The following is a 14,260-nucleotide window of genomic DNA, read 5'->3' as shown; positions in this document are numbered from 1 at the left end:
ACGTGCCCAAGGGCGGCAGTTTGCGCGCGTCGGGATGAAATCGTACACGCGGTGGTTTGAATCAAACAGACAAAGACCAAGCTTGGCTAGAAATGTAATTTAGGCTGGTATGCGACATTTGATCCAGGTTGGTGAGATTGTGTTTGATAAAAACGAAGGACGCCCACGCGCGCCGTTCTTGTAGTGCTGGGGTCTTTACTTTGGCTTGTTCGTGAAAGAAAAACGTAAAATAGGGGGCCCTTGTGCAGGTTGAAGGTTGAAGTTGAGGAGAATATATGGACTACCTAGGCAGGCAAGCTCTCTAAGAATGAACTTCGTTGGTGATTAAGCAGCGAGACCCAGAAAGGCTGAGATCAGGGAGGTAAGAGGCTGACGCTTACCTAAAAAGAGCTAGCGTGGGGTAGCTGGCTGCTGGGCCGTGCTGTTCTTTCCCTCCCACTTCATAGCAGCAGCTCCTGGGCTCCTGAGGTGCCCGGCTTCCAGGTGGCCGTAAGAGGGGTACGTACCTCTTCAGGCTCCTGCACCTCCCACCGACTTGAATATTGGCCCGCTCTATCTAACATCCAGGGGACGAGCATTCAACATCTTGCAACTCTCATCGCAATCAACAAAAATCTGCTCGAACTAGTCCGCCAAGATGGTGCGCAACATCTACAACTATCACCCCTGCTTACATCATGTACTCATGCTCCTTAGGTCGTCCTTGCGGCTTCGATTTGCACCCGTGGAGGGAAAGCTGTCCTCTCGAGACAGTTCCGAGAGATGCCACGATCGCGCATAGAAGCCCTCCTCGCCTCGTTTCCCAAACTTGCCGATAGCGGTACACAGCACACGACCGTCGAGCAAGATAACGTCCGATTCGTTTACCAGCCCCTCGACGAACTCTACATGGTTCTCATCACCAATCGACAGTCCAACATTCTCCAGGATATCGACTCCCTGCACCTGTTTGCCCAGGTAGTTACCAGCACATGCAAGAACCTCGACGAGCGCGAAATCCTCAAGAATGCCTACGAATTGCTCAGTGCTTTTGACGAGCTTGTCACCCTCGGCTACCGTGAGAACTTGACCATTAGCCAAATCAAGACCTTCCTTGACATGGAGAGTCATGAGGAGCGCATCCAAGAGATTATCGCAAGGGTAAGAAGTTCCATTGGGATCTCCTTCACAGACATATACTCATACCCGCATAGAACAAAGAGTTGGAGGCCACCGAGGAGCGAAAACGAAAGGCGAAACAGCTCGAGATGCAGCGCAAGGATGCTGCTCGCAGTGGTCGTGGAGCTATGGGTGGCATGGGCGGAATGGGTAGCAGCGGTGGTATGCCCAGAAGTCCTTCCTATCCCTCATACAACCCCCCTTCGCAATCCAATACCAGCACCTACGACTCATACGAGGCAGAGAAGAACAAGTCCTTCAGCAAGTAAGTGGCACTTACAGCGTTCTAGAATACAATTGGCTAACACCTTCGAGACCGTTGGCTCCTAAGGCCAAGGGTATGCAACTGGGTAAGAAGTCCAAGACAACTGACATGTTCGAGCGAGTACGAGGTGACATGGGAGGCGAAATCGACGATTCACCTCTTGTTGCCCCCGCACCCGTCCAGCATGCTGAAGCCGCCGAACCCCGCGTCTCGTCAACTCTTGATCGCGATGCTATCCACGTCACTATTTCAGAGACTATCTCGGCCAAGTTGTCTCGCGAGGGCGCTGTCAACTCTCTAGCTATCAGTGGTGATCTTGTTCTCCGCATCTCAGACCCTAGCCTGACAAAGATCAAGCTCGGCCTCCAGGCTGAGGCGTCGCATGGCGTACAGTTTCGTACACACCCCAACGTTGACCGAAATCTGTTCAACGGTTCCAAGATTATCCAGATGAGCAACACTGCACGTGGCTTCCCGGTCAACAACGCTGTTGGTGTGCTGCGATGGAGGGCTTCTCCCAAGGTTGATGACGCCAGCACATGCCCAATTACATTTACTGTCTGGATCAACAAGGAGGGTGCCAAGTACAACATAACGGTGGAGTATGAATTGACTGGCAGCGATGCCCTGAACGATGTTAGCGTCGTTATTCCCTATGCAGGTAGCGAGCCTGTTGTTTCAAGCTTCGATGCTACCTATGATGTTTCTGGCGACGCTCTCGAGTGGACAATTGGCAACGTGGATGAGGAAAACCCCAATGGCTCATTCGAGTTCGAGGCCGAGTCCGGAGATGAGAATGATTTCTTCCCTATGACGGTTCGCTTCAACAAGAGCACGCCATACATTGACGTTGACGTAAGTCTCTATCCCAACCTGTAGACCTAAGTATTATGTTAACCATTTCACAGGTTCTTTCCGCGTCTCTTTTGGAAGAAGAAGAGGAAGTGACATTTTCCAAGGAGATCAAGTCTCACGCAGATAACTTCTTGGTAGAATAGACGGAACCCAAAAGTCTTTCGGTTTGGGAACAGCTTCTGGGCGAATTTAGTCTATAAAAGGATAAGGATATGTATTCGAGTAGAGCTGGAGATGGGCATTAGTAGGAGTGTCTTGGCGGTTTAGAACCTAATGGCGCAACGACAATTGATGTTACGTGTTTTTGCCATTTTGTTGATAAGTGGCCGTGTTCGTCATTATTGATTGACACGAAATCAATTTCCATACAGCTAGCTAATGATTACGCACGCAATAGTGAATGTTGTTGGGGAGTTGAAATGTAGAATTGAGATATTTATACTCATTAGCTTTGTTATCGCATCCTCGATGTTTTTTCTTCCTCTCTGCATCTTTAATGAGTATGCATTTCGTTCTCGTCTCATCTGACTGGACTTCTATTCTCGCAAGCAATATCGTGCCTGAGCTGTATAGTGCGAGCTGCTCACTGATGCACGGTCCATACTCACTAAATCCTCCCTGTGGGCTTGTTGTTGCTCGGTCACAACTCGCATACAACATCGCACCCTCCAAGCGACACGAAAAGTGGTGGTTTACAGCTCATAGGGATGTTAGAAGTTCTCTGAAAATACTCTCGTGGGCTGTGTCCACGCCACAGATGAACATGGCGCAGCGAAACCAACTTGCGCCCTTCAGCGCGACTGAGTATCAAGACAGGGCACCTGATGGCTACCCTGTGAGCTGCCCGACTCTAGACCTCTCAGCAACTTGGGACCCAGTGGACAAGAACATACTTGTGTATAGACCTCCTGGTCAAGTTGTTTCCAAGATCCACCAGGTTGGTGCGCCGGGCCAGAAAGCACCAGACGCGCAGGCAGTTACTTGGAGGTCGGACGGTCAGTAGGCAAATATTCCATGATCGAGAAAACTACTCATTCAATCGGCGTAGGCCAATTCCTTGCAGTCGGATGGAGTGACGGTTTTGTGCGACTGATGGGGCTCGAGAACAACAAGGCAGCTCACCATATCAAAGTTGGCGAATCTCCAGGGAGCAACATCACGCACATTGGATGGGCGAGTAGCAGTATTGCCGGGAAGGGCTCCAGCGCCGTGTCCCAGGCTCTGAGGGATGGCCTCGTTGGAGATTCAGCACGGAATGGGGATGGACTTCCGTTGAATCTCCCTCGTGAACTGACTTTCCTCGAGGTTGACACAGCATTACCCAAGATCAGCCCTCTTCCCAGCAGTAGTGCCGGCTCAGGGTATGCCCTCAGCTTCCACGGTCGAACGCAACATACTAATAATCCCTTGACAGAGAAGATGCTTTGGTTTTCACGTTGAGAACTGGTATAGACTTCCTCTTCCAACCCCCGAAGCCAGAAGAGTATGATCAAGTCAGCGTTATGATTATCGGGACCAGCGATGGTCAACTTCAGCTGAGCATATACGATTCGTTCATCATTGGCAGCTTTCAATGCCCTCAGATTAACACATCAAGCTCACAGCTGATTCTTCATGCATCGCACCCACATGTATCAACTCAGGCTTTACTAGTTGCAGACAAAACAGAAGAGCCAGAAGAAGTGCACCTGGTGCCCATCGACCTTCCATTCATCTCATCCCACCCTATCAACCTTTCTCTCCTTGCCTCCAAGCTAACGACTCTTCAAAAGCTATTGAGGTATCTGAAGCAAGCACAACTTCATATGCAGGTCGAATGGCGAAACACGCGCGAGCTTCCCACAAGATTTCTGCGGAGTATTCAAGGCGATCTCGAAAATCTAGAGACTGGGCCACGAAGTATTGTCCCTGCTCTTTACCATTTGGCTGTGACAGGTCACGCCTTCGAGCCTGTACGCGAGTGGTTGGTTGAAAGTCTGGCAGAACGAGTAAGTGACATGGGAATTCAGGCTTCTCGTGATATTTGCTAAGCTTTGCAGGGCCATAAGCGATGGGATAAAGCAGTAGTCTCCGGTTTGGAGGGCCTCAGAAATTTAGTCCACGAGAACTTCCTCCCAGCTCTTGATCGTTGTGCAATCATCCTAAGCAGGCTACGAGGCTTGGCTCAATTCCATGACACCCGAGATGACATCGGCTTCACTCTCCAGCAAACTAGTCGCTTGATGGATATTGTTCAATGTCTCCAGCTCATCGGCCATAAAGTGTTGATCAACGTGATGGACGAACTTGATAGCTTCACCGCGTTCTCAACCTGGCTTCGCTTCCAAATCGACCGGCTTGCCTCTTCTAGCTCCGCGAGCGAGGAACTCACGGAAAAAGAGGCAACCATGGACATTGCAAAGGTACTGAGTTACATTGAGAATTATCTCATCGATAGCCCACTTAGGCTATTCTTTGACGAAATGACCAGAGAAGACTATGAAGCAGACTGGGCACACATAGAAGGTGGTCCGACTCTGCTTCATGTTCTTGATCAGGCGTTGGGGAAGTGGGAGAACGGACAGTCCAGCATGAAAGCTCTCCCACGTATCGAATTTCTTGTATCATATGCCACGACCTGGGCGAATCGTACATTCAAGGGCATTGCAGAGGCAAAGAAGCGTAGCGTTCGACTTGGAAACCCAATTAGACTGTCAGCTGGTCGTGTGGTTTCACATAGAGATATGAGGATGAGCAAATCAAGGAACAAGGTGCTTGAGCTTCTTTGTGACTCATCTGTTTACTAACATCGAATTAGGAAACAAATGTGGTTACTGCTTTAGCATCTAAAGAGGCTAAAAGCGAAGGTGAGGCGAGCCCTGTTAAATGACCCGAAGAACTGTTCTTGCTAACAAATGGAAGTTCAAATATTCTCCGTCGGCATCGACATCATCAATGGCATCAGTACCAACAGACCGCCAAAAGGTTGTCGTATCGATCTTGGCCCACGTACACTAATTGACTTAAAGTTCCTCAACGACGAAACACTTGTCATACTAAGTAACAGTCAGGGTGAGCTAATAGGGAGTTTCTTCATGCAACAAGTATGATGCTAATGTTGCAAAAAAAGATAACGGGCTGCAAGTTGTCTCCGTACCTATCCGAACAGGAAGGCTTGCATATGCCGACTACGATCCCAGCAGGCTCAGTGAGACACCTTGCGTGTCAGTTGATGGATTTACGGCCTACTCATTTCCTGAGAAGTCGGTGTCTAGACCATTGCGTATGGAGGTTAACGACAGGAATAATGTCAGGGGTGACATGCCCCAGAGAGTCTGCGTTGTTGAGAGTAATCGCACCACTATCAAAACGTTTACTTTTCAGTAGGTCAAGCTGTCACGCGGTTCACTTCGATAAGAATCAGGGTAGAAATGGGAGAAGTTCGAAGGGAATCCGAACCTGGCGTCATGGACTCTCAAAAACAGGTGTTGACAAGGACGCTAGCTTAAATAGTTTACAAGGTAGAACATAAATATGAAGTGCCTGCCCCTTTCACTCATGGCAGTCGAATTACTGCTGCCGTGGCTTAGTGATGTTGAAGAATTCGGTTAATCCCTCAACAACGGCCTCGACGTTCATGTTGACTAGGGGCATGCTATCGTACGAGTCTTCCTTCATAATAGCAACAAGTGCCAAGTAACGATCCACCTCACGCAGCATGATGGGCTTGTTTCCGTCATGTAGGACAAGACAGCTTTCTGCAGTGTTGCAGCCAATCTGTTTATCAATAGGCGCGCTCCAAGGTTCGCCCTCCAGACGACGCCGCCCTTCATCACTGCGCTGCCACGTACCATAGACCTCAGTTATGTCAATGATGACATCAATGTAATCACTGCAGATCTCGTAGCTCGCCATATCAGCAGTTGCGCTGTCAGTGGCAATATAGATCTTTGTAAGCACATCAAAGAGGTATGCCTTCTCGAAACGGCACGTGCGGCAGAGGTTGGTAAGCATGGATTCCAGCGTTCCGAGGCGAGGAATGAGCTTCTGAATAACCTTGCTGAAAGCCTCGAAAATAGAATGGTTATAAATGGAGGTTAGGTGGAAGGTGACAGGGGCATTCTCAAAGCCGTGGTCTGACAACTCATCTTGGATACGGATGGTGATATCGCGCTGAATATCGAGCTTGTAATCATCTGAGAGGCCGTCAACCTTGTGGATGAAGACCTCGATATTGATGTTGGGGTATGTTCGCTGGAGAAAAAGGATCGTGGTATTGAGGCGCATGACGGCTTCGAGGTAGTCATCCTGAGCGTCGATGACCCAGATGAGGGCACCAATCTCGCTAAAGATGGCCTCAATATCAAATCCTGGGTTCTCAAAGACGTCGATCTGGCCTGGGAAGTCCCAGACTTGGAAATCCATGAATGACCTATGCAATTGTGAGTTTATGGTTACCACGGCCAGAGTATTGCTAGCACTAACGCCATGGAGTCCTTTTGAATTCTAGCCGTTGATTCAAGGAATAGAGTCTCGTTCGGGGGCAGCTTGTGGAAGACTACACTGGAGATAGATGACTTTCCGCTCCTGTGACACACTGTTAGCTGATGTCTGCTTTCTTCTCCCGCGCATATCATACCTTCGTTGACCCATGAGTAATAAACGCGGCTTCCCCTTAGGAGCTGCGCCAACAGAATTGGGACCGGGGACGGCAGGTTTTTGTGCATCCTTTTTAGATGCCGGAGCTCCACTAATTGACTGTTCAAAGAGACGTTGAAGATTTAGCTGGGCTGGACTTGTTCCACTGGCAGATGTGTCATCTGCCTCATCAAAGGAGCGCGCAAGATTGTAAATTGGAGGACTGAGTGACATTTTGGGACTTGTGCAATGGCAATGGAGAGGGGGTAGTTTGGTGTTGAGGGTATTGGGTTATGTATGGTTATGGGTTCTTGGGTTTGAGTGAAACTGGATATCGGGTTTGCTCATGTCACTTGATATACAGCAAGACTATCCCGAGGATTCATCTCCTTTTATTGTCCTCTTTCGTTGTGTAGGATCAAGATGGCGAGCTATCAGTAGTTGATATACTGGGCACTGACGGACAGGGACATGAAATACCCGCCAACTGGCAGCACCTGATGCATCGGAGCAAAAAGATCTCATCCATTGCATTACCAGGCGAACTGAAGGCGTAGAGGGCTCCAGCTGGCGGGACTGGGCGTGATGAGGCTTCAGCGATCTTTAGACCCCAACTCGTACTCATAATTGCAGGCCAGCGTGGCTCGTATAGAGCCTCGCCTCACCACGCCTCGCGTTGTATAAGAGACGCGCATCCTCCCACTCAAGGTGACACAGGCTCCTCTACACAGCAGCGGCCTAGCCAAGCGAGTGACCGTCGAATCAGAGCGTCCAGAGTGCTGCCAGGACGCTGATGCTGTAATTTTGTGGCCAGCGCCACTACCGAGTACCAATCTTTACCTCGATGGAGGTCAGGGCTTGGTGATATATTGCGGGAGCTGACAGGATAAGAGAGAACCTTGGAGGTGACAGCATTGTTGCGCTCTGCTGTGCTGTGCTGTGCTGTGCTGTTCCGTGCCGTGCCGTGCTGTGTCGTGCTTTGTTGTATCGTGTTGCATTGGTCACACGAGGGGTCAAGCGCACACTTGAGCGTCGAGACGAGAGAGAAAAAGAAAGCATGGGAAATCAGGCGCAACAAGTACTAGTATCTTACCTCCATTTTGCTTAGAGAGCCCAGGTCGAGCTATCCTGTGCTACACGATAACTCCCGTCCTAGTGGTCAACTCTCCGAGGCTGGGTTGGTCCAGATGTAGGACTGAGAACAAGGCTGTGAGGCTGAGAAAGTCAATTGCTACCTTATGGGTGCTCAGTGATTGATCAGTGAGCGAGCGAAACGACGGTAGCGTTTTGATTGCTCAGGTGTTTGATTGGTAGATGCGTAAACGATGCGATGGAGGACAATAGCCGATTATGGCGAGAAATATGGGCATGGACGTACGTTCTATAGGTGATGGGTGATTTATGCGTCTCCAGGTGTTGTTGTATGTGTATGGTCTCGAGATTATCACTTGGAGGTGGCTGGAGCAATGACTGCCCGCTCAGGCAGCAGGTGATAGCGCTGAAACTCCCCACAATCCACTAAAACGAAGTCACCATACTTCCTGGAACGACCTCAGGTTGGTTTTCTATCAGACCTGTATGTATTCGATCCTTATAGACCCAAATCTGTGTGAGTTCATGTAATCTAAACTAGTTTCAGATGTGATAAGTAGCAACATCGTTATATAATATCTCATGATTTTAGGTGCTAGAACCTAGCTTCACTCCTTGACTGGGAGAGGGCCCTCTTCCTCCAATATTCGCGATATTTGACTTCAACGTTTCCGTTTATGTCATTCCTCGCCAACAAAGGAGTGACAACGATATTTCAGCCCTCTAACCACTGCTGATGGCTACCTAGACAAATATCTAGCTGGCAGGAATCTCTGGATTTATTTCCTCTTATTCCGCCTCTCTCTCCGCTAAACGACTCACAGACCTAGGAAACAGAGCATGAATGAAACTCTTCCTTCGCTTTAACGTCTTCGTATTGTTTTTCTCGGTCTCAGCTTCGCTTTTCGCAGCCTTTGCAAAAGTTTCTAGGTCATTAGACAATATGCCATGCGATGTGCTCGGATTTAAAGCAGATGCACTCTCTGATGCGGCTATCTTACTCTTTATTTCTCGAAATGCCTACTCATGTTGATCAAAACCAGCTCCTTCAACATAGCAATAAACGAGACTCACCTTACTAGATCTTCTCCTCGGAGCTCTGATCGAACCTCGACGTTCCGCCATCGCTTGTGTCTCTTCTATCACTTCTGTAATATGCCCAGCAAGTGTGTTGCCTTTCCACCCAGCGCAGTCTTCCGCGAGGGGAACGAATCTCAAGAACCCCTTAGATGGAGGAATCCTCAGGGCCTGCTCCATGTGTCTCTGGAAGAGAGCAATGTTCCGTTTGTTCGTTGTCGTCTGAACGTCTCGAGCGAGAGCCTCAATTGTCATGGTATAGCAAGCATCAGAACCGCCACCAAACTGAATACAGATCCCATGTTGGACTGTTATTACGATAGAAGATGCCGGGCGATTGTATCGCAACGAGAAGTACTCGGATAGCTCAGTGATGAAGGTAAATTCATCTTCAATCTAGGTACATAGCTGAATGTTAGTGACAGATCCTCTGGTGCCATACAGCGCGCCAACTTGCAATGACGTTGGTCTTAATTTCCACCAGCACAGGAGACTCGTTCCGTATTCGATCACTGGGGTCTTGCGTATGCTTGGGTCCGAATGCTTCCTCGAAGAACTCACTTCGATTTCTGGTGAGTATCGGCAATGATTGCTTTCTCGTCACTTTGGCAGCATCCCCGGAGGCAATCTGCTCTACCTCTCTTGAGAGTCGTTGATCGCTCTCCAGAACAGGATCGAGACTTGGCCTGCTAAGGCGAGGCTTGACTCTTCGCTCTCCCGGGAGTAATCTTGGAGCTGGAGCTGAGGCAGGAGTTTCTTGTTTTTGCCGTGGTTTCGAATTCGGAGGCTTCGTAGAGGTGCGACTTGGGATGTAAGGCAAAGCCATTGCCGGTGATAGATGCATGATGACAGCAGAAGCTTGCAGAGTCGGGATCACGACGATGTAAAAGGAAAGTTACGAGCGCATGAAAGCCATTGACTGCTCAGAGATGGCTTGGTTATTCGTTACACGTGAGATCTTTGTGCGCCCATACTCTGCGGCGATGCGCCGTATGTATCAAAAGAAATCGAATATCAAGCCAAAGAAACAGGCGTATATAAATAAGTATGAGCATAATCTGTATCACGTTCCATAATCAAATACGCAGGAGGCTTACGGCAGGTGAGCATATGGATCACTCTATAGTAATTCGATGTCAAGAAGATAAATTGAGGTTGAATACAGTACACGATAAAACGAGGCGTCTTTGTGCCGTAGCTGGTGTTACCGGGACTGCAGGTTTCTTGCGTTTCCCGCTCTGCTCTTCTGTAAGTGAAACGCGTATCACGCAATCACTATTAACACAGTTGTGGGTTCAACAAGGACAGTCGACTGTGACTCAGACTTCCCCTTGGCTCGGGCGAGGCCCGACGGGCATAAAACTCGATTCCGCCCGGTATAGAACATTCATAATCGAGAACTGAACACAGTCGAGGTGTAAATGGATCCTTTGTTAGCAAGGATGCATTGCGGCCTTACCTTCTGGGATGATGCTGATGAAACCAGTGCCTGACTGGTCTGTCTCGTGACGAGAACTGGCCTGTCAATGCTTGTTATTTCATCCTTCGATTCATGCCTTCTAGACCTTGTCTGGCTCGTTATAGTGGTGCGGGTGTGAGTACGGATAATGGTCAACAATTGTGTGAAGGAATTCTCATTTTACTATACATAAGGTAGCTACGGGTGCTCGGCTACCCTGGAGATATGTATAGAGGTGGTCCTCACGAAACATGGGCGTTTAAGTGCAACGGATGGCTACAGCACCTCACCTTGGTACGTACGTTTTCGTTTGTCTTTTGGCTGATGGCCACTACTCGTATTGTTCAATAATGGGCTGCAGCCACTCTGGACAATGTGTTATATACCCTGTTGTAATGCAAAGAATCGCCCCCTACGCACGTCTTATCACATTTGACAGCACCGAGGAGACGGAACACCATAGGTTAGAGTTTCTGCTAATCGCTGCAACGCATCAGGGGCTTCCAAACTGTCGGAATGTCTATAAAATTATCTATCAGACCTAGACTGACCTGGACTGGTTCACAGACTATTAACATATGCACGCGCTAGGCATGGCCGAGCTGTTGGTTCTGGTCCTGGCATTTGTCTCGGCGCGTATGTACATAAAAAGAAAAGAGAAAATAGGGTTGATTAATATTCCAAATATGACCTATCGCAATCGAAACCACATCGAGCTTTGTTTTCAGCCCCAGCTCCGAACCCTCACAAGAAAAACAGAAGAGACTAGGCCATGTATGTATGAATACGGGCTGCAATAGTCTCGAGCGCCCCTTGGGCTGATTATGACACCCCACAACTAATTCCGATCCTTTGACAAATTCCATCGATTCAACTCGACTGGCATCTGGCGATCAGACCTGACATCTCAATGATCTGAACCCAGGCCCAAGGCCGTGGAACTCTCGCATATTGGCTCCAGTCTCCCAATCTCGATATCAATTTCAAGACAGGGCAGGGCTTCCCGCTTTACGGCGGCTTGGTCCACGAGCGCCCAAGTCGAAGCGTTTCTCTAGGGTGAACTGATACGCCGCCAACCCCAGGATTATAGCTTCGACGGGAACTAGCATGACAGAAAGCGCTACACCGGCCCGGCTCTGTTTGCAGAGTGTGCCGAAGTGAGGCTGCACGTTCATGGTCACGTCCTTCCAGCGGCATGTCCAGCTCTGAAGTGAATCGTTGGTAGTAGAGGCATTCACCCTGTAGAAGAATGACATGGCGATGGTGGCGGCGATCAGGGCGATAGCAGGGGGCACAAATGTGATTGCTGCCCTGACTGTAGCGTTTCTGCGGGCCTTATTTGCATCATGACCGTTAGTTTCAGAACCAAAAAGCAAATATGTACAACAGGAAGAGACTGGGGGGTCGCCTTACAGTCGGAATCTTGCCGGCGATCAATGAGACGAGATTGGCCACAATGACCAGGGCACTACCGACTACCAGAGCTACGGTAGGGCGCACATCGAAGTTGGCAGGCCACAGTTGAAGTAACCAATCTTCCGGGACATAGGTAGCATGGAAAACAGCGAGGGAATCCGCCGAAACACCAAGGATTGTCAAGCCAGCTGCGAGGCCGAGGACTGTGAGGCCCAATCTAGCGCTGTCGATCAAGCGATAGATACGGAAGCTGGGATTGGTTCGAACCGACTCAGCATCTGCCTCGAAGTTGGACGCTGAGATCTCTGTCTTGGTACCGATGGACATGTTTCTGCCGGAAGACTCCATTCTGAGCATATAGACCGAGTATATGTATATTGACCTGAGAGGGATCGCGATGAACAAGACTAACGGAAAATTCAAAACCCCAAGACCGGCTGGAGAGAAAAGGAAAGAGTATAGGAAAGACGAAAAGGAGAAGGAGAAGTAAAAGCCAAATGAACCAAGCGTAAATACGAAAGAGCTTTGAATTGATATCGAAATAGATCATGGGGATTTGCAACATAGATATACGAGATTGACCATAGCTCAACAAGACCCGTTAACCTTAAGTGACGAACACCCATCACAACAACAGACAGTGAAGAGGCCAATCATATGAAGGCGATCAGGGTGATTGTAGGAAGCGCCTATGCAAGAATTGCAGCATAGGCGCGCTGGTTGGTGTTGATGTGAGAGATTGACATCGAATGCTGGGCTATGATTGGCCGAACCTCTAACTGCAAGAGTTGAGCGTTTGGCGTCGAGCGCTTAGACAAAGATTGAGCCACTCAGAGACAAGTATTATTCCCCGAGATGGGAGATGGTTGTCACAAAGATCTATTTTGGGGTCCGTGTCAAACCGTTGGCGTGAGCGGTTATGTACATACCTACGTTGATATTAGTAACTAGGACAAGAAGGCTGCAGGAACGGTCGACCAGTGGCCACTTGAGTTTATCCATCTATCAAGCAAGCAAGCAAGCAAGCAAGCAGTGAGGGTCAACTTGCTGAGCAAGATACCTTGAGTTCCTATCTTGGTCACATGCTTGATCACCTGACCAGTCTAGTAAGACGCCACAGCACACGCCACACCTCGTCCTGACAGAACCCCCCGATGTGGATCCCGAAAATATTCGGGGCTAGACTTGGCATCGCGCTCCGAAAAAGTCAAGATGAATCAAAGTCTTCGATGTAACATTTCTTTTCAGCTTGCGGATGCCTCTCAAACTTTTATTATTATTACAGCAGACCAGGGGAAAGTCAGTCTTCGGAAACCGTTAAACTCGTCGGTCGGTCCGCTACTTGTCGGAAATGAAACCTGCTGGCTGGATTGCTTTTGCCAGTAAATGCTTCGCAATCGAGGCTGACCGGCCGGTAATGTTTTATTATCGAACTACTTCACAGTTACATGACATACTCGAACTGCTGGGCAGATCGATGCGGCCTGAACATCATCGTTCGTACAAATCCTTGCGGCACAGCAGGCAGTCCAGAGCATGGCCAGACACGAATATATCCTTCCAGAATGTCTATCTACACATCAATCATCGCCGCTTCACGATGGCTGCATTAAAGAGACGATGAATGATGTCGATGTCGTGACACAAAGGCTGATGTTGACGTTGGCATGCGCCAAGATGCTCGAGGCTTTGGAGGCTTGGAACTCCATCAAGGCTCAAGGCTCAAGGCTCAAACCCCTCCATCAACAAGACGTTCTCTGGCGCTGTGAGGCGTCGCGGATGATCGACAGTAGCGTTCTCGCCGGTTGCGGTTAGGACGCCAGGATCAACAAGGGCCCGTCCTTTGCATCCATGCAAGCCGCTATTTAGACGAGTCAATCAGAGTGGGCAGTGCAGGGGAAGGGGTCTGACATGATCCCTAACGTTCAGTAATCCAAAATGCGCTACCCTTGACATCCTGACATCCTCACAAACTTAGATTTCGGATTCTGGAGGGCTGAGACAGAGACCGGTATAGACCATAGCTTTACCTGTTGACTACGATGTGTACATGTGATTGGCGGACTGCAAAGACTCAACTGAAAGATCCTGACCCATGTCTTGAGAATATTAAGATACTCATCAGCAGGATGCAGATCTAAGTAATCTAATGTCGTTGTTAATCACCTTCCAGAGGATTGGATATGGTAGGTTATCTTGGACGCCCCGCTGTCGTCTTCGGGCTCAAGACAGCTGAATACTAGGAAGAGATGGTGGACTACGTGGATTCTATACGTCGTTATGCCGACGGCAGTACAGTATGACATCTGCTGCTGGGACTA

General features: G+C 49.1%; 6 protein-coding genes; 2 read left to right on the top strand and 4 right to left on the bottom strand.

Moving 5' to 3' along the window:
- Positions 1 to 637: 637 nt before the first annotated feature.
- On the top strand, positions 638 to 2,421 carry FFUJ_08566 (related to coatomer delta subunit (delta-coat protein); the record flags this gene model as incomplete). XM_023580718.1 has 5 exons in its annotated part: positions 638 to 640; positions 697 to 1,140; positions 1,194 to 1,423; positions 1,474 to 2,278; positions 2,332 to 2,421. The coding sequence occupies 5 exons, from the start codon at positions 638 to 640 to the stop codon at positions 2,419 to 2,421; spliced, it is 1,572 nt and encodes a 523-aa protein (XP_023433973.1).
- Positions 2,422 to 2,780: 359 nt separating this feature from the next.
- FFUJ_08567 (related to cyclosome/APC subunit Cut20/Apc4) lies at positions 2,781 to 5,644 on the top strand (the record flags this gene model as incomplete). XM_023580716.1 has 7 exons in its annotated part: positions 2,781 to 3,273; positions 3,327 to 3,639; positions 3,693 to 4,266; positions 4,318 to 5,028; positions 5,076 to 5,124; positions 5,180 to 5,329; positions 5,388 to 5,644. The coding sequence occupies 7 exons, from the start codon at positions 2,781 to 2,783 to the stop codon at positions 5,642 to 5,644; spliced, it is 2,547 nt and encodes an 848-aa protein (XP_023433448.1).
- A 183-nt stretch (positions 5,645 to 5,827) lies between these two features.
- On the bottom strand, positions 5,828 to 7,129 carry FFUJ_08568 (probable Ras-like G protein RagC; the record flags this gene model as incomplete). XM_023580715.1 has 3 exons in its annotated part: positions 5,828 to 6,689; positions 6,743 to 6,844; positions 6,897 to 7,129. The coding sequence occupies 3 exons, from the start codon at positions 7,127 to 7,129 to the stop codon at positions 5,828 to 5,830; spliced, it is 1,197 nt and encodes a 398-aa protein (XP_023433447.1).
- A 469-nt stretch (positions 7,130 to 7,598) lies between these two features.
- Positions 7,599 to 7,994, bottom strand: FFUJ_08569 (uncharacterized protein; the record flags this gene model as incomplete). XM_023580714.1 has 2 exons in its annotated part: positions 7,599 to 7,862; positions 7,989 to 7,994. The coding sequence occupies 2 exons, from the start codon at positions 7,992 to 7,994 to the stop codon at positions 7,599 to 7,601; spliced, it is 270 nt and encodes an 89-aa protein (XP_023433976.1).
- Positions 7,995 to 9,007: 1,013 nt separating this feature from the next.
- FFUJ_08570 (uncharacterized protein) lies at positions 9,008 to 9,908 on the bottom strand (the record flags this gene model as incomplete). XM_023580713.1 has 2 exons in its annotated part: positions 9,008 to 9,460; positions 9,507 to 9,908. 2 exons carry the CDS (start codon positions 9,906 to 9,908, stop codon positions 9,008 to 9,010), a joined length of 855 nt encoding a protein of 284 aa, XP_023433446.1.
- Positions 9,909 to 11,506: 1,598 nt separating this feature from the next.
- On the bottom strand, positions 11,507 to 12,287 carry FFUJ_08571 (uncharacterized protein; the record flags this gene model as incomplete). XM_023580712.1 has 2 exons in its annotated part: positions 11,507 to 11,857; positions 11,937 to 12,287. The coding sequence occupies 2 exons, from the start codon at positions 12,285 to 12,287 to the stop codon at positions 11,507 to 11,509; spliced, it is 702 nt and encodes a 233-aa protein (XP_023433445.1).
- Between the last annotated feature and the right edge of the window lie 1,973 nt (positions 12,288 to 14,260).

The sequence above is a fragment of the Fusarium fujikuroi genome, chromosome FFUJ_chr07, assembly GCF_900079805.1.
Source record: "Fusarium fujikuroi IMI 58289 draft genome, chromosome FFUJ_chr07".
Classification (NCBI taxonomy): domain Eukaryota; kingdom Fungi; phylum Ascomycota; class Sordariomycetes; order Hypocreales; family Nectriaceae; genus Fusarium; species Fusarium fujikuroi.
Note: the sequence above shows the minus strand (reverse complement) of the source record. Positions and strands in the feature narration are given on the sequence as shown.